Source organism: Electrophorus electricus, chromosome 2, assembly GCF_041902795.1.
Source record: "Electrophorus electricus isolate QZ-2024a chromosome 2, ASM4190279v1, whole genome shotgun sequence".
In the NCBI taxonomy this organism is placed as follows: domain Eukaryota; kingdom Metazoa; phylum Chordata; class Actinopteri; order Gymnotiformes; family Gymnotidae; genus Electrophorus; species Electrophorus electricus.
In genome coordinates this window covers 895438-915043 of record NC_137498.1, presented here as the reverse complement: position 1 = coordinate 915043, position 19606 = coordinate 895438, and the positions used below count along the sequence as shown (strand labels likewise).

Here is a 19606-nt window from a genome sequence, read left to right as displayed (position 1 = left end):
AACTCCAATCCTAACTCTAACCCTAACACCAACCCTAACTCCAACCCTAACCCTAACCTTACCCTAACCCTACTCCAACCCTAACTCCAATCCTAACGCCAACCCTAACTCTAACCCTAACACCAACCCTAACTCCAATCCTAACTCCAACCCTAACTCCAACCCTAACCCTAACCCTAACACTAACCCTACTCCAACCCTAACTCCAATCCTAACGCCAATCCTAACTCCAATCCTAACTCCAACCCTAACCCTAACCTTACCCTAACCCTACTCCAACCCTAACTCCAATCCTAACGCCAACCCTAACTCCAATCCTAACTCCAACCCTAACACCAACCCTAACTCCAATCCTAACTCCAATCCTAACTTCAACCCTAATACCAACCCTAACTCCAACCCTAACTCCAATCCTAACTCCAACCCTAATTCCAACCCTAACTCCAATCCTAACTCTAACCCTAACACCAACCCTAACTCCAACCCTAACCCTAACCTTACCCTAACCCTACTCCAACCCTAACTCCAATCCTAACGCCAATCCTAACTCTAACCCTAACACCAACCCTAACTCCAATCCTAACTCCAACCCTAACTCCAACCCTAACCATAACCCTAACACTAACCCTACTCCAACCCTAACTCCAATCCTAACGCCAATCCTAACTCCAATCCTAACTCCAACCCTAACCCTAACCTTACCCTAACCCTACTCCAACCCTAACTCCAATCCTAACGCCAACCCTAACTCCAATCCTAACTCCAACCCTAACACCAACCCTAACTCCAATCCTAACTCCAACCCTAACTCCAACCCTAACCCTAACCCTAACCCTACTCCAACCCTAACTCCGACCCTAATACCAACCCTAACTCCAATCCTAACCCCAACTCTAATCCCAGCCCCAACCCCAATCCTAACTCCAACCCTAACTCCACCCTAACTCCAACCCTAACTCCAATCCTAACCCCAACTCTAATCCCAGCCCTAACCCCAACTCTGATCCCAACCCTAACTCCAACGCTAACCCCAACCCTAATCCCAACCCTAACTCCAATCCTATCCCCAACCCTAACCTCAACTCTTTCCCCAACCCTAATCCCAATCCTAACTCCAGTCCTTACCTCAATCCTAACCATAACCCAAATCCTAACCCTAACCCCAATCCTAAACCCAGTCCAAAAGCCAAATCTAACTCCAGTCTTTACCCCAATCCTAATCCCAATTTTAACCCTGGGAGAAGATGGTGCAGTGAAGCTCCACAGCAGGGGGCAGGAGCACCGCCCACTCCTGCAGATCCATGAGACGACCCTCTCCTCACATCTGTATCCTGGAGCTCCGTGAGACAACCCTCTCCTCACATCTGTCTCCTGGAGCTCCGTGAGACAACCCTCTCCTCACATCTGTTTCCTGGAGCTCCGAGAGATGACCCTCTCCTCACATCTGTCTCCGGGAGCACCATGAGTGGACCCTCTCCTCACATCTGTCTCCTGGAGCTCCATGAGACAACCCTTTGCTCACATCTGTGCGTGTGTGTGTGTGTGTGTGTGTGTGTGTGTGTGTGTGTGTGTGTTTGTGTGTGTGGGAGGGAGGTGTGATCATTCTCCAAGAAATAACATTTAAGTTCTCATTCTGCCCTTAATGCTCGATATAAATATGAAATCGTGTTATAAAAGCCATAGAGAGAGAGCGAGAGAGAGAGAGAGAGAGAGAGAGAGAGAGAGAGAGAGAGAGAGGGAAAGGGAGGGCGGACAGGAGAGAGATGGAGAGCAGGAGGGAGAGAGAGAGATGTAGAGAACAAAAGATGGAGATAATAAAGTGTGTTGAGTGGATGTAAAAGCATCCCTGCTACTCAGAGAGGTGCCCTGTAAGTGTACCTTCATGTCATGGGGAAGGACCCGGAGTGTGTCGTGGTCCTCTGGTCCCGCCTGGTTCTGTTCACCACTGCAGTGGGACATTGTTAGCGTACTCTTAGTTACTCTCAGTTACACAACCTAGCAAACAACACCAGCAATTACCACACCAGCAAACACAATACTAGAAAACACCACACAAGCAAATAACACCAAGCAAACACCACACCACACCCACTCAACCGAGTACACAGCACAACCTAGCAAACAGGTTGGTGTAGTGGCTAATGTCACCGCTCACGTGGGGGATTCGCCACACCAGCAAACAGCAGCAAACAAACACCACGACAACCAGCAAATACTCAACATAGCAAAGAGCACACTCAACAAGCACTCACCTTCAGGTTGGATGGTTGGTGTCTTGGCTAACAATGACTAACAAAGGTGCCTCTCTTATGGGGGAATCACCACACCAGCAAACACCACATCAGCAAACAAAAATTCTGCAAAAATACACATAATACCAAGCGTCATTTTCACCAGTTAAGCACAATGTAAAATATATAACAACAATGCAACAACATTAACAACAATGTGCATCTAAAGAATTTATGTAGACATCACAAAAACAATGAAGATGGTGTTTAAAATGATTCAGTGTAAGCAGAATGAACAGATGTGTGTGTAGCTGCTGTTGTGAGAGTCTTCAGTCTTTGTGTAATTCAATGTACATCCAATATAAACTGCATCATGGCATCAGCTAAGAAAACAAAGGTGTGAGTCAGAATGTTGCATCATACACCGTGAAGACAAGGAAGGTTCAGCTCACGCAAGGATGCTCAGGGAGCAGACTATGTGTGTGTGTGTATACACACAGGTGTGCATGCAAGTGTGCATGCGAGTGTACATGCAGGCTTGTGTGTGCAGGTGTACATGCAAGTTTGTCGGCGTGCAGGTGTGCACGTGTGCATCTGCATCTACACTGGTTGCATTTAAAAGGTATCCGACACACCCACACATTAACATGCACATACACATGCAGACATTAAGATGCACATGCACACAGACGAATGCGTGGCACACAAACACATATATACACACACATGCATGTAAGCACACACACACAAACACCAACACCGGCAGCTTAGCAGTGACAATGAGAACGAGGTGAGAGAAAGCAATCTCTGCAGTGTCAGTAAGGTGGGCATGGCCTGATGATAAGCTCCTCCTACCCGTCACACACCGCTGACCTGTCAGGTCAGTGGTGCCTTTGAGCTCACGCAGTCAGATCAAGCGTCCAAATGACACAGAGGCGAACGACACAAGGCTGTTATTTTAGATAGAAGCTACTTGAAATGGACTTCAAAAGGCACTGAATGTTGATCAAATAGTCTTGAATTTTCAGAGTGGTATCCAGGCAACAGTCCCATGATGGGCAGAACAGAACTGTCAGGTCCGAACTGAAAGCTGTGGCTTCCACAGCCTTATCAGGAGGAACCACGAGCTGACCTTCGGAAGCGAACCATAACTGAGCCACACGGCATCAGGGTGTCGGGAGATTTGATTGGGTCCTCAGGGGTCTACAAGGTTTACAAGGACCGTCCATCACTCCTTACAAACACATACGAACACTGAACACTTCAGGTTCAGTTGTCATGTCTGTAGAGTCGTGTAAAATGTATATTTATTAAATCCACAATGATGATATTAGATGTTGGCTATGAGAGAGATCTTTGAATGTTGAATGTCTGTGCAGGGACCGGCGTTTAAACCGCGCTGGGGGTGAGTCAGCCACCGCACTCCCACTCTAGAACACTCTCCAGTTTCCGCTCCTCCTGAGGATTCTTCCAGCATGTTCTTGTCTTTCTTTAAGTCTTCCTTCCTCCTTGGTTGGGAACATTTTTGAGCAGTTTTGGCTTTCCGTCTGCTTTCCCCTGTAGTGCGCTGGTCACGTGTGGGTCACGTGCTGTGTTTCCCCTGCAGTGCGCTGGTCACGTGTGGGTCACGTGCTGTGTTTCCCCTGTAATGCGCTGGTCATGTGTGGGTCACATGCTGTGTTTCCCCTGTAGTGTGCTGGTCACGTTTTGGGTCACGTGCTGCATTTCCCTTGTAGTGCGCTGGTCACGTGTCGGTCACATGCTGCATTTCCCTTGTAGTGTGCTGGTCACCTTTTGGGTCACATGCTGCGTTTCCCTTGTAGTGCGCTGGTCACGTGTGGGTCACATGCTGCGTTCCCATGTAGTGTGCTGATCACATACTACGCTTCCCCCGTAGTGTGCTGGTCACATGCGGGTCTTGCGTCTCAACTTCTCCCTGCGTTTGCGCTTTTCTCCTGGGTGCCAGGACCAGTGTTTAAACCCAGCTGGGGGTGAGTCAGCACACTGCACTCCCACAGTCTCATAACGGTGCTGCTGAATCTTGTAGGCTGTTGCTCCTTTTCTCTCCGTGGACTTGATCTGCTTTCTCCTCTCCCGGGAGAGCTTTCTCTGGTCATGCCATAGTGTTTGAGTTGCCTCAGCCTCCCAACATTTTAAAAAGTCTATAGCATGTTGAACTGTCTGCTGCCCCCTGTAGGCTTGTGTGGAGTATGACACCTTCCATAAGTACTTAGAACTTGTACTGGTTGGTTATTAACCACCCACAGGAGGGACGCAATACGCAAGCATTGTTTTATCTCATAATACAGTTTAAACTGTAGCGAAAAGGTCACGCTCATCACAGGCCCACATTCTCACGTCCACGTCCTCAGGTCCTGCCTGCAGCTCTTCTTCAATCTCCATAAGTATGACAGGCACTGGAGCTCAGCACATAATCACACCACTGCCACATAATCACAACACTGTCGCATAATTACAACACTTCCGCATAATTACAACACTGTCACTTAATTAAAACACTGCCACATAATTACAACACTGCCACATAATCACAACACTTCTGCATAATTACAACACTGTCACTTAATTAAAACACTGCCACATAATTACAACACTCACACAATCACTAACACTGCCACACACAGAAGACCTCACACAGAGAGTGTAACGGTGAGCAGTTAGGAGGCGGATGCATGTGCGGAGAACAGTGAGATTTATTACGGGCAAATCCAGAATCATAATTATTAGAACAGTCCAGGGTCAGTAAGCCAACACGTAGAATCCAGAAACACAAAATAAACAAACAAACAAAAGCACACGATGACAAACAGGGGAATCGGGCTATAACAAAGAGGCTAGGAATAAACACAGGCTAGAAAACACAAACAACTAGGAATTACAAACAAGGGCGCTATGATATTACACACAGAGACTAGTATACACACATGCAGGCTTGGATTACAATAACACAAACACAGGGATTAATTACGCGGTCTAATGAGCACCAACCAAGACACAGGTGAAACTCATGAGGGGTGGAGAAAACGAAACTAAGAAACGGAACCACAACAAGGAAGTGAATCAAAACAAAGACATGAGACAGGATAACCATGGAGACAGGGACGCTAAAAGGGTGGCCAATCATGACAGGGAGAGTCTTTTGATGAGTCTTTTGATGACATGATATGTCACGCAACCAGACACCTCATTTTCCAGCTGAGAGTTTCAACTCTGTTTCTGATGGAGACATCAGATAAGGAACTCAAAGGTGAGATGGACATGTAGCATAACTGACATGATGTTCTGTAGCAACCCTAAATCACACATTTAAATGCTTCTTTTGAGAATACATCAGATCAGACATGAACAACTGATGCATCAGGAAGCAGATAAATTCAACAATAACATTTGATCCTTCAAAAACAACCGATGTGCCCGAGTGGCCTTCGCATCCATTCTGAACTCTAGGAGGGTTCTCCTAGACAACTTTCTCCTGGACACCTTTCTCCTGGAAACTTTCTCCAGGACACAGTTCCTCTGGACACATTTCAAGCTTTGAAAGGCGTCATGTGCATTTAAATTTACTCTTAAATTTAGTGTGATGAGAACCCCAGCTGGTGAATAAACCCTTTTGAGCACAATGATTATATAGTGATTATATAACTAGTGACTCAGAACCAAACATTGGACAGAAAGCCTTCACCTACACACACATACACACACACAGCCTCATGGTAAGTTGGCACACCATATATCGCAGATTTTAAGCAATCTGGTCTCAATTACACAAATGAACTTTTTACACCACAAATGAATGGGAGCAGTATCACTGAGATCAGGCATATATGGAGTGACATCAGGGGATAGAGTCCAAACCCATCACTAACGGGCTGTGGGGTCCAAACCCAGCACAGATAGACTGTACAGTACATTAGTATAAAGTATGTCTTGTTTGAAAGTCCTGAATAAATTTTTTTGTTGGCATTTTCTGGAATGCAGTGATATGGTTCTGTTTGCATTTATCTTGAAACAGTATATTGTGTTGGATCTGGAGTGAGTGTGTCTTCATTTTAAGCTGTAATAGAGATCAAGAGGTGCAAAAGAAAGATAAGACCATAAAAGTCATCTTCATGTCCTTAACTACTAGAAAACAGCTTGATAAAATCTTACACAAAAGTTTAATTGAGTTTTAAACAGGTACACCTTTTTTCAGATTAAATTCCAAACACTAAAGCAAACGGAAGCCGATGTCGAGAAGAAGTGATATGATTATTATTAAGTATTATGATTTAGCTCCTGTTAAATGTTGGACTTCATCAGGGTCTCCAGCAGCGTGGTGGTTGTGTGTGTGTGTGTGTGTGTGTGTGTGTGTGCGTGCGTGCGCTCATATGACACTGCATATGGAAGTATAAACATGTCAAGTTTTATATTTGTTTAAACAGTGATACAGAATGAACAAGAGAATACAGAAAAAGAAACAAACCCACCAAACTTTCCCATTACCCACCTGGCCTACTGTTAACAAGTTAAGGTTAGGGGTTATTTTATGGTTAGCGTTATTTATGGTTGGGGTTATTTTAGGGTTAGGGTTTATTTATGGTTAGGACTTAGGACCCAAACATTAATGGATAAAGCTACTTTGAAACAGCTCACATTTTTGATCACTTTCAAAGTCAGCAAAGGTGCCATCAAATAGTGAGTGTCTGAAGGATATATGATATATGACATGATGATATATATGATTCATTTGGTATACCAGAGCATGTGAACAGAATCAAGATTTTTAGATGGTAATTACATAAACAGCCAAAAAGACTTAGACTGGATCATGTGAAGCATTTAGGGAACTGTGAATATTTTCGGATGTGTTAGATAAACTGTTTCCTGCAGCGACAGGAAGATGGTACATGGCAAAGCCTGGAGAGACGTCGTCAGACAGGACAGAGATTCCACTTCACACGTCTCGCCCTCATCTGCGCATACAAATGAGAGAACAGTTGAGTTGCTTCAACGATTCCATCAGAAAGGGTAGGAGGCACTATGAATAAACATTATCAAAATGTTTCTTTTTATTGTTTGAACTATGGCCTAACGACCATTTTAAGAGTTTGCTTTGTCTTTGACTGGTTATGGCTAGCAGGTCAACAGCTAACACAACAGTGAGAGCTTTGATGGGGACAGTGGAAAATACACTGAATTCTGACTGCTGACAGCTTGAGGAGATGAATAAAGATGACAGATTTTGTTTTAAATTTTAGAGATCACTTGACCGAGTCCTAACACTAATTAAGCCGTACCAGCTGTATAAAGTGTGAAGTCAGGACTGTCTAAGTCAGACTGGGAAAGAACAGGACTTTGTATGTTCTACAATAAACCATCTCTCAGTACCCTAACTTTCTGACTCACTCTTTGACAAGAAAATAAATTTCCCACAAGAGAGACCCTGGTGATCTTTTTGTGCGTCCAACGAGGGCACTGCCTCAGGATTCATGACCGTAGCTGGAACAGAAATTAAGTAGATGACATTTTGAAAATAAACCTCCTCCTGATGAATCCTGCTTGGTGGTCAGAGTATTGCAGGAAGGCTCACTTCTAGTCATCTTGTCAAGATTTTCCTTAGTATTTTAACTTCTGCGATTAAGAGCGAGATATGTGTATGTGTAAGAATGACAGATGGAAACTTTAGGTCGTTTTTGACGTTGCTGTAGTTAGGGGATGATCAACACGTCAAATAGTAATGGAGCTTGTTGTTTTGAAGGTTGTTTTGCAGTAGTCTGAGGTAAACCTGCCAGGTCTTTGGCACTGATCATCTCCCTGATGCTGGGATACATTTCTTCCGAGTTGGAGCTTGCATGTTTGCCAACAGTAGGTTAATCTTCGAGAATGTGTCCACATGAGTCTTTCAGAGGTTCTGATGTATAGTATTTACAGTAGTTGGAGTTAAAGGTGGCAATCATTTCCAGAGGGCATGTTATAAGGTGCTTTGATTGGTTATAGACGTGAGGGATGTATGGAGATGCTGATTGGTGTTTAAGTGACTGGCTTCAATTCCATATTCATGAAGTGTTCCTTTTGCACTACTCTCAGAGGCGGGACTCTCAAACTGGGTTTGGAGGTACAGATCTGGAGTTCATCACGTAGCAGACACTTCAAATTACATCCATTTGTGTCTTTCTGCCCATTATGGAAGACGTAAGAGACCCCATCCCATAGTTCAGAATCTGGTTCTCTCCCTCACAGACAGTAAAAGATAACTGCTACCATGCCATCGGCCGATTTTGTTAATGTAAAAATTCACGACAGCTATCTGACCATGCGGTGGTCTCCACCTGGAGAGGACAAAAGACGCTAATCAGAGGGTCAGTCACAAACGTTTATTTCACTTTAAATCTTTGCTAACGCAGTCCTCACACACACCAGTATGCCGTGATCCCAACATACACGTTGGTGGGCATCAGGCACCTCACCTGCACTCTCTCTTTTTAGATAAAAGAACCTATTACAAACCAATGGGGGGGGGGGGATTAGGAGGCTCTATCTCCGTGAGCCCCGTGCCTCTAGGATCTGCACCACCAGGCGGTTTTTAAGGCTGCTCAGCTTTCTGCTGTAATTCTCCTGCAGGGTGGCGTTCAAACGCACACGCAGGCTGCGCAGACACGGCAGCGTCCGACAGTCTGGGACATTCAGCAGCATATGAAAAAAGTCCTGCCACAACTCGCTGTGAGGATTCCTGAGAGGAGTGAGATTTGTATGCTACATTAATCGGTTAAACACTGTACACAAACAAACATTTTTTATATCTAAGATAGCTAGATAGCTAGATCTATCTATACACACACACACACACACATCAATATCTATATATCTATATCTATAGCTCTATATCTATCTATATAGATCTATCTATCTATCTATCTATCTATCTATATATTTAGATTGATAGATATATCCATCTATCCATACATACACACACACACACACACACACATATATATATACACACACACACACACACACATATATATATATATATATATATATACACACACACACACACACACATATATACACACACACACATACACACACACATATATATATATATATATATATACACACACACACACACATACACACACACATCTCTTTATAGATATCTATATATCTCTCTCTCATATAGATATCTATATATCTCTCTCTCTCTCTCATATATATATATATCTATATCTATATATCTCTCTCATATATATCTATATATCTCTCTCATATATATATATCTATATCTATATATCTCTTATATATATCGCTCTCATCTATCTATCTATATATCTCTCTCATATATATATATATATCTCTCTCTCATATATATAGATAGATAGATAGATAGATAGATAGATAGATAGATAGATAGATAGATAGATAGATAGATAGATAGATAGACAGATAGACAGATAGACAGATAGACAGATAGACAGATAGACAGATAGACAGATAGACAGATAGACAGATAGACAGATAGATAGACAGATAGATAGACAGATAGATAGAGAGAGAGAGATATCTATATATCTATCTATCTATCTATCTATCTATCTATCTATCTATCTATCTATCTCGACTGGAACAGAAGGACCAAACAGGGAAGACAAACCTTTTAAAAACTCCATTAGACTTCCAAACTCCGTCTATGTTTCTCACCTGCATGTATGACCCAAACATCATACAGTGCACAGTGCCAGCAATGCCAAAGTAGTCCGTCTGCAAGGAACAGGAAGAGCTCTCAAACTCCACCCACACTCAGCCCAAACCCAAACCCAGCCGAGCTAGGCTACCTGGTAGTTCCAGGGCCGTGCGCTCAGCATCTCGGTGCACTGAAAGCCGGATGTCATGCAGCGTGCGGTGAAGGCTGTGCCCTCGGGGAACAGGCTCATGTCGATGCTTTGGCCGAAATCGATCAGAACCAGACCGTGGTCCATGTTCTCCGCATCGAAGCTCTCGCTCTCCAGAAACCTACAGGAGGGTCGGTGCAGGTTAGTGATGTGAGCTCGCTCTGACCTCAAGAGCACAAGCAACCCCTGCAGCAGTGAACATGAGCTGTATGTTCACTAAAACCAAAGATACTTTGGCCAAATACAGTGTCTGAACATACATACATAATAAACTGGACATTAGCCCCTGATGGGATCTAAATATTTGACCAGTGTTACACTTGTTCATTTTAAGATAATTATTGCATTAATAGATTCTCTCACAACAAACCTCAGAAATACTAACACACACATCATGAAAATCTCTTCCCGTATCATGACAATTTTGCTATATGACACACTGCTGGCCCCAAACATGAATGTGAGTGTTGCTTGGGACAACAACCCGTGTCTGTGACGCTGGCCGAGAGGGGCTGACAAACGTGTGGTTCAGGAGATGTCACCTGTCTCCGAGCAGGAAGTTGTCGGGTTTGATGTCGGCGTGGATGAGGCGCGCCTGGTGTAGCTCCTCCACCATGTGGAGGATACACACAGTGAAGTAGAGCACCAGTGGCTGGGGCAGCACCTTCTCGCTACGACACTTGTACAGGTTCACCACATTCTGCACAGGGCAAACACACACAGACACACTAACATCTCAGCACAGAGTTAACAGCGTTTAGTTCTCATCTCCATCCGCCTGTTACGAACTCACCAGCAGTGTGCCACAGCCGTGCAGCTCTCCGACAAGCACGCTGCCGTTGGTGAACAGGTGTGCGCAGTGGAGCTGGGTGAACAGGTGCCGCGCTCGGGGCTTGACGCGGGAGTTCAGCTGCCCGTTGATGTAGAACTCCCACGGGTTGGCCGGCTTCTGCACCTGGACAGACCACATCACCACCACGTTTAACGCTCTTAACCAGTTCTGACGTATATGGAATACAGAGTTCAGCTGTGGTGTGTCTGGAGCCCTTTACCTTCAGGGTGAGTTTCTGACAGGTTGTAAGGTTTGTGGCCTGGTAGACGGTAGCAAAGGCTCCCTGACCCAGCACAGAGTCCACGCGCACACAATCCTCAGCTGCGGAACAAGAGAGAGGACTTCACATACTCACACACACACACAGAGTAATCGTCCGACACAGTTAAAGGTTATGATCAGTACCCATGTTCACAGTCATCATCGGTGTGATGGTAGGGACATCGAGGGAGCAGACACTCAGGCTGGGGGAAGACGACAGAGGAGTCAGGAGACCAGACAGCAGAGACGCAATCAGGTCCTCGTCCCATGGGTCAGGCACCAGCCCTGTGTGTGTACACAGTGGGGGATTAAAAGGAAAGAAAAAAAAAAAAATGGAACATGAAAGGCTGTTGAAAATCAATTCTAAAACAACAGTGCATCAGGAGCTGAAATAAAGACATCACACACGCACACGCACCTCTCTTCATGGTTTGATGTTTCAAATTTAACTTCTATATTTTTATTGCCTCAATGACTTTTTACGCTCTCCTTTATCTAGAGACCATGTGGAACTGCCTTGTATATGGATGAGTTTGCCTCGTCTGGGTCGTTCTGATGTTAAACTTGTTATCATTTCGACAGAAGGGTGTTGAGGCGTGTGAAGTGCCCTACGTGTGGGAGCTGCCGTGGACGCAGACTGCCGCGTGGGACTCAGGGGGACGTCCACGTCACATCGCTGCTGAGGGGCAGGAGGCGTTGAAACGTCCATCGCCACAGGCGAGCGCCGTGGCGTCATCAGCACGTCCAGGTCGGGTTCATCCGTGCGGGGCGGGCTGTCCGTGTGGAGCCAGCTGAGGCCCAGGGCTGGTCCTGGGCTCATGGGAACATCCTGGACAAGAGTCAATGCTGGCTTCGGACTCGCCAAAAGAGACTTCTGAGTACCGCCTACAACTTCCAAGACTCTTTTCTCTGACATCTGCCTGTTGAAGGATCTCTTGGAGAGAAGGTTTCTGGGATCTGGGAGTGAGTGGTCATCCGATTCCTCCAGTGGGTCGCAGCTGGAGAGAGGGACGTGGTGGGGGTTAAGCAGACGCCCTGGGCTCTGGTACACGGCCCCACTGGGTTTAGAGCTCACCAGCAGTGGTCCAGGAGCTGCTCTGGGTGTCTGAGTGGACCTGCCCAGGACACACAGGTCCAATTCTGTCATACGAGCTGGACTCTCCACCGGAAGCCAGCCAAACCCTGGAGCTGGGTCCAGGCTCATGGGAACATCCACGCAGGACACCTGCTTCTGTGGTCTGTGCCTGTGGAAGGACGTCTCAGGTAGAGGGACATCGACGTCCTCCTGGCCCAAGCACAGCGTCGAGCCGGGAAGCTCCAGCTGGAGCTCTCTGACAGACGGCTGTGGAGCCTGTGCGCTGATCTCTCCCGCTCTGCCCGCGTGGCTGGATCTCTCTGGGCTCTGATAGACGCTCCAGCTGGGCTTGGCACCGGTGCCTCTGTCAGCTTCACCGGGGGCGGGCACAACCATGGGCTCTGGAAAGGACAGAGCTGCCAGTGGCTGTCTGCTGGTGTTGCAGCCGGTCTGGTTGTGTTGGCTGAGGGAGAGGGCGTGGCCATGCTGTAGAAGACACACCCCCTCCCCTACGATTGTGCCCTGCCCCCTCATAGTGCTCTCAGCACCCTCAGACAGCTTCTCCTCAGACGGACTCTGCTCCAGGATAGGGCTGGAACAGCACAGACAGACAAACAACCAACCAATCAGAGGACAGCATGATGTCATCATGACAAGAGTCAGTAGCTGGGTTTCCATCCAAACTTTTCGCAAATGTTATACACATTGTTTGGCAGAACAAAATGCGAATTAAGTTGTTTCCATCCACTAAGATAGACGACATAGCTACCGATATAGATATTTAACTCATCTGGAATATCTTAAAGATATCTCATCCCAGTCTCGACCCGTCTTGTCCTAGTGTAAAAATCTTTTTTTGCAATATTGGTACGTTTTTCCAAGTTTTGGACTTTTTCCATTCTTTTTTTTTGCGTGCAATTCCAAATTAGCAAAAGCTTGGTGGATGAAAAACCCCCTAGTCTTCAACCCCCTCCAGTGTTCCTCAGGTCCAGAACTGGCCATGTTCTGCTCACCTGCCGCTGGTCTGAACCACATAACTAAGGTCATGACCTTCATATGCTACTAAGCCATAGGACTAAAAGCTATATACTACGAAGTCCTAAAGCTCTGTGTTTGGCGTACGTTTGTGTGCAGGCCTCCGTTGGGCGGGGGACGGCCGTACCTGAGCTTGGTGGGCTGACGCATGTATGGGTTTTCCTCCACACCACTGAACCCTCTGGGACCATTTTCTACCACACCCACACACACACACACACACACACACGGCTTTAATATTAAGGGTAAAGTGTTTTGAATATCAACATGAAATGACGAAGCCCAGATGGAGATCATGCAGTGTTTACAGAGCTCATCCACAGTGTAGTCAAACCAAACACACACAAACCTCCTCTTTAACGTTTGCCCTGCAGTGTGTGTTTGTGTATGTGTACGTACCCAGGCTGGTGTACTGGAGTGGAGTGGACACCAGGTGTGTGTCTAGGGTGATGTCTCGAGTGATGCTGGAGCCATAGTGTGGACCCCACACGGCACTATCCTCACCCAGGGACTCGACATCAGTGCTCAGGGCCTGGAGAGCGCGTGCACAGACACACAGACACACAGACACACAGACACACAGACACACAGACACACACACAGGTGAGACAAGCCCAAAACAGACCTCACACATACAGTCCAGCCCAAGGCCAACGCAGACCATACACACAGGGCAGCCACGCCCACCTACACACATCTGCCATCATTTGTGTGTGTGTTCCTCCTTTATATACCTTGGACATAGGGACCTCCATCAAAGGGCGTGCTGCCATTGCCTTGGCCTTCACCACCTCCGCCCTGCGGGACAGAACAGAGCCCATGAGTCCGGTGGGACACCTGCGTCTTCCTCTTTGAATGTGAGCTGTTTAACTGCATTATAACCGTAAGGAATGCACGTCTCTACCCTCTGCTCTCCTCGCCATCATCCTGGTAGATCCTGAAAGGAGCCGACGAAGGAGGTTTGACGGGTGGTGCTGAACCTACACACACACACACACAACATTAAAGTGAGAGTTGTGGTGAATTGAACAAATGTCAGTAAGACAGTGTGCATCTGCAGACCAGTATTACATGTGTGCCACACTCCTGTGGGTGATGTCTCCCCCTAGTGGACAACTGCATGTGTCATGGTTGTATTTGTAATGGGAAGGCGTTTGTTTGCAGTGTCCGGTAGGGGGCAGCACCCTTACCAGGGGCTCTGTAGCTCTTCTCAAGGCTGTGGTCATGTGCCTGGCTCGTGGTGTTGAAGAATGTGTCCTGGAGTAGAGTAGGGGCCTGGAACATGTCCATGATCACGTCTAGACAAGGACGAGAGGGACAGCCTGTTACACCCCACCCACACACCTACTGACCCCATATTAGTTAGACACTCGGTTCAAATTAGCAATCCAGGGTTATGCCGACTGATCAATCAGTTTTATTTCACCTTCACAATTTAGAAAGAATCCAATACCAACATTTAATATTATTAACTATCCCCAGAAGCCCCTGCAGTGAGGTGCGCTTACCCAAAGCCTCACGCGTGTTGACGGTGGGGGAGGGGACCACACGGGAAGGTGTGGCTGCCATCAGACCCAGAGATGTGTTAGGAGTGATATGAGAGTGGTTCAGGGCTCCGTGAGACACTGAGAGAGAGAGAGAGAGAGAGAGAGAGAGAGAGAGAGAGAGAGAGAGAGAGAGAGAGAGAGAGAGAGAGAGAGAGAGAGAGAGAGAGAGAGATGAGACCCTGGTTTCCCACAGGCAAACGGAGGTGTGCTGTGAGAGGTTCTTGTCTTACTGTCTGTGATTGAGTCTGCCTCTGCTGACGTGTCTCTGAAACAGAAGAGTGTGTCAAACTGAGGGACAGAGACGTCCTCACCGGGTAAAGGATGAGCGTGAGCAGGACTCACTGTGCTGGTGTGTCCCCCTGCTGGACACTCGCTGCTGTCGGGGCGCGGGCGAGAGGGACAGACTGGGGCAGCACGTGTGTGCTGACACTCAGACACGCCGCTCGCCAATTGGAGGGCGTCGCGGCAGCTGCGGGGTGTGTGTGTAACGCCGTGCGTGTGTCTGCCAGAAGACACCCCACCTCCCTCAGCGGGTTAGACATGCTTCTCCTCACAGAGAGAAGGGGGCGCTCTCCTGCTGGGGCCTGACTTTGCTCAGAGCCGCCCACTGGGGCTGGAGATGCAGGCCTCTGGGAGAGAGAGACAGAGCCAGGACCAGACGCGGGGGCGGGGCCAGACACAGGGGCGGGGCATGGCCCAGGTCTTTCTGAAGGACTCCCTGTATTTCTAGGTTTCACTGGTTCCTGAACATTGCATGAAACTGAAACAAACAGCTGCTGAAAAGCAAAAAACACATAATTAAAATTGCGTGTGTAAACACAAATGGCCTGTGTGTGTGTGTGTGTGTGTGTTTGTGTTCTACCTGGTCTGATTCACTCAGTTTGTTGTTAAGCTCTTCTAGCTGTTTCTTCATTCTCCTTATCTCCTCTTTCTCCTCTTCATACCTCCTCAATGATTCCTCTGAGCATGTGCAAGCACACACACACACACACACACACACACGGTTCTCACTCTAGAAATGCTAGCATCACTTGTCCAAACAAAACCTCACTGGTACCATTAACATCATCGCATCAAACACAAATGTGCTGTCCGCCACCATTACAAAGCCACAGTGAGCTCAGTAAATGGCACACAACAGTTACCCAGAGAGGGGAATGCATCGGGTTAAAGGAACCGCCTAGAAACGCCCTCACACTCCTGACTCCTGGCAGATGGGGAGGGGACAGACCAGGGTTCCTTTATTCAATATGGAGGAAGAAACAACAACAACAACAAAAAAAAAAAAAAAAAAAAAAAAAAACTTCAATGAGGCCAGAGGGGACATCAGAGTGGACACGTTGGCCCAACTCCCTCCCACTAGTATTAGGGGAGGGACGATGGTCTCACTAGTACGTGCAGAGTTATAAGCAGGCGTGCAGCGGGAGGCACTGCGGCTAAGACCAACACACACCTGATCGTGTGCTCCACCCCAACGTGGGATATTAGCAATGCACGACAGACAGGGACCTGAACCTCTTAGTCACAGTGGGGTGTGTGTGTGTACACCCTGCTGCCACAGCTCCTCCAGGGGTGGGAGAGAGAGAGAGAGAGAGAGAGAGAGAGAGAGAGAGAGAGAGAGAGAGAGAGAGAGAGAGAGAGAGAGAGAGAGAGAGAGAGAGAGAGAGAGAGAGAGAGAGAGAGAGAGAGAGAGAGAGAGAGAGAGAGATTGGATCTGGGATTAAATCAGCACGGAATCACGTCACTCTCACCCTGATGTCGGTGCTCCTCCTCATGTCTGCGCCGGCCGTGGTAGCGGCGTGCTCTCAACTCCTCAAAGCTCAGTTCAAATCCTTCACCCTGTAGCTCCTTCACACAGTACATGGACACACACTCCACCTCGCTGGTGCTGGCTTTCGGGTTGTTCTCCGAGCGAGAGATTCTGGGGACCACACACACACACACACACACACACACACACACACACACACACACACACACACCACCTCCTCACTCACTGAAGAATGGGAAACATCTCCCGCTCCATCTGCGGCAGGACGGAGGACCTGGTGTACAGCATGTGACAGGGTGACTGAGCGATACGTCCATCAGTATGAGTATGTCTGCTCTCAGGGTCATCAGCACTCTGACCTAGCCCAGCTCCAGGGGCACCGTCAGAAGGCACTGAGCCATTAGTGCCATTACAGATACCCATTCTAATACTAATTAACACAGATACCCACTCTAATGAACCGAGCACTGCTTCAGATCTTTAATGTAACTTTAAATCTCTTTATTCCGCCAGACGTAGGAGGGCTGAAAACTGCCTGTCCTCTGACTGACTCACTCAGGCGTGCATGTTGGTTTTGATTTCCAAACTCACGTTTGTTGTAGCAGTGTGTGTACAGGTCGCGTTTTCTTACATGCGAACGGTTCCGTCGGCCGGAACGTTTTCAGGCTCCTGCAAAACAGCATTTTCAACAATGTAAAGGAAAAAGCGTGATAAGACAGGGAGAACCCCGGATGAGGTCGGCATAGCCGGTGGATGGCGTACCTTACACTGAGGCAGGACCAGGTCCCTCTGCGGGGGGTTCTGGTTGACCAGCAGGGAATTCTGAAGAGGACTCCGCACGTGGTCTGTTTGACAGAGCGAAAACACACTGCATTCATCAGAAGGCTCAGGTTCGATTTAAAAGCAAAGTGTTCTGTACCATGTTCCTACCAGACGCCATCGTCTGACTTTTTGCGGTTCTGCTCTGGAACAGTCTGCAACCACAAACAAACAGACAGCAGTTCAGGACCCCACAGTCCACAACAGCCGGGCGTGCGCACACACACAGTGGTACAAACTGCCGTGAAAACCATGTCAGACAGCAGCCCCAGACAGGAGAGCCAGAGGTCTGACCCGCAGTGGTGCTGCACGATGTCCAGGGGCTCTGCCTGGTACTCCACGGCCCTCTCGTACACCTGCAGGGCCTGAGACAACTGCCCCTTCTGCTCCAAGTGCTGAGCCCAGGACACGTAGAGCGCAGCACAGCGGGCGCCCACGCCCTCCGCATGCACCGAGCTGTACACATGGGCCGCGTCCGGGTGGAAACTGGCCTGAAACAACAAGTCCAGGATTTAGCGAGGCAAACGGACTTACGATGAACCTGCGTGCCCATGCGCAGAACAGGTTTTATTGAATCCTTAAGCACCGGGCAGTCAGAGCGACAGAAAGAGCCTTAACGTATGCATCCATCACATTTCAAGGGGGAATTTTTAACCTACAATGTCACCATACTTTTGTAATTAGTCAGGTAAATTTAATCAGGCGTGTGTCCTCACTTACGCATTTAATGCAGTGGTTCACGTATCTGAGGTCGTTGTGGTAGCGTTTATCCTGCAGAAACCTCTGTACCAGGCGGTCCAACACAACAGAAATACCCCTCTTCTCTTCTGATGGCAGTCTGCACTCCAGGAACCGCACAAACCTACCAGAACACACACACAAAACCGCCCAGATCCCACACACTTTATGATCAAACTCTGCCTTCAGTGTCGGTACGTTCCAAACGGACAGCGCAGTGTTACGCTGGGTTAGCGCTAACTCGGAAACGCTACAGGCGTTAACTCACTGATCCCACGGGTCGAGGGGGTCATCCCCAGCGTAGTCCTTCACACTCGCTTCGAAGGTCCTAACAACAACAACAACAACAACAACAACAATAATAATAATAATAACAAACAACACGTTAAACACCTCAAATCTAATGTTGGATATGGTTAGATAACGCTAGCTAGCTAGCCAGCCAGTGGCTAAACTTTTATCAGAGACAGTCAAGCAGTTCGTTAAGGTTAGCTAACGCTATCTGGGCTCCGTTAATGTCCGCCGCTCGTAGCTAACGTTACCGGTCACCTCGCTAACGTTGCTTAGCTCGGCTAGCGTCCAGTCTACCACTGAGCTAACACCCCGTGTAGCAAGCTAACATGAGGCGAAAGCCAAATAATTAACATTTGTCGACCGTTTTATTTAACCACGTTTTTAATTTAACTACATTATTGATTTAATTACATTACTTACTGCAGATAAAAGTTAATATCCATGACACACGACCTTCTGACGGGATGCTAGGCTAGGCTAGGCTAGGCTAGGCTAAGCTACACACGTCTTCAGCCCGCGACACCAACGACGCAAACATTTTCAAAATCAAATCGCGCGCTCCAATCGGTCGACACTGCGACCCCGCCCACACCCACTACGTCAGTCCGGTCACATGACCCTCCTCGCCTCCTCTAGCGGTCCCACGTGGTTGTGAATGGGAGTGTCTGTATTTGAACCATGCATGTCCATGAAGGGGTAAACTTGGTCTGCAGTGATGTTTAAGTAGGTGCTGCGTGCCACCGTAACATGAAGGTTAGGACCCAGAGCACCTCACTAGTAAGAGACACACACTCTGTCCACATGATGTAAAAGAAAGCATAATTCATCGGACCAGTCTCTCTTCTACTGCTCCATGGTCCAGTTTTGATGCGCTCATGCACATCGAAGGACCCTCAGCTCTGTGTGTCCTCATTCCAGGAAGTGATATTTCAGTCACTTCCTGCTGTTGTGGAGATGGTCTGTGCCAGTACTCTAGTCTTCATTTGGTCTGTCAGTCACTCACATCCTCGCACTGGCCTGGTTTTTCTGCTTCAGGCACATCACTGAGATGTTCAACGTTTTGCACTTTTCACCTGTCTGTGGTCCTAATGTTCTGACTGATCAGCATGCACAC

General features: G+C 47.5%; 1 protein-coding gene and 1 long non-coding RNA gene across 6 annotated transcripts; both read right to left on the bottom strand.

Moving 5' to 3' along the window:
• Nucleotides 1-1131: 1131 nt before the first annotated feature.
• On the bottom strand, nt 1132-3751 carry LOC145643801 (uncharacterized). The gene is made up of 3 exons (XR_014116082.1): nt 3087-3751; nt 2253-2357; nt 1132-1945 (listed from the first exon to the last, which is right to left on the bottom strand). It is a non-coding gene; the product is annotated as an uncharacterized LOC145643801 (long non-coding RNA).
• Nucleotides 3752-6440: 2689 nt separating this feature from the next.
• bub1 (BUB1 mitotic checkpoint serine/threonine kinase) lies at nt 6441-19317 on the bottom strand. 5 transcript variants are annotated; one of them, XM_027019021.3, is made up of 25 exons: nt 18913-19317; nt 18467-18526; nt 18181-18322; nt 17755-17951; nt 17572-17615; nt 17404-17486; nt 17273-17310; nt 16622-16791; nt 15733-15830; nt 15213-15646; nt 15101-15135; nt 14832-14948; nt 14514-14621; nt 14228-14303; nt 14058-14121; nt 13723-13855; nt 13451-13517; nt 11826-12880; nt 11358-11498; nt 11173-11273; nt 10914-11075; nt 10663-10820; nt 10064-10241; nt 9930-9989; nt 6441-7204 (listed from the first exon to the last, which is right to left on the bottom strand). In XM_027019021.3, the coding sequence occupies exons 1-25, from the start codon at nt 18933-18935 to the stop codon at nt 7163-7165; spliced, it is 3786 nt and encodes a 1261-aa protein (XP_026874822.2). In that variant the 5' UTR covers nt 18936-19317; the 3' UTR covers nt 6441-7162. The 5 variants fall into 5 exon arrangements, with proteins under 5 accessions (XP_026874822.2, XP_081551088.1, XP_026874820.2 ...); XM_081694962.1 differs by having other exon boundaries at nt 9883-9989; nt 18913-19316; XM_027019019.3 differs by lacking the exon at nt 6441-7204 and adding an exon at nt 8591-8961.
• Nucleotides 19318-19606: the final 289 nt, after the last annotated feature.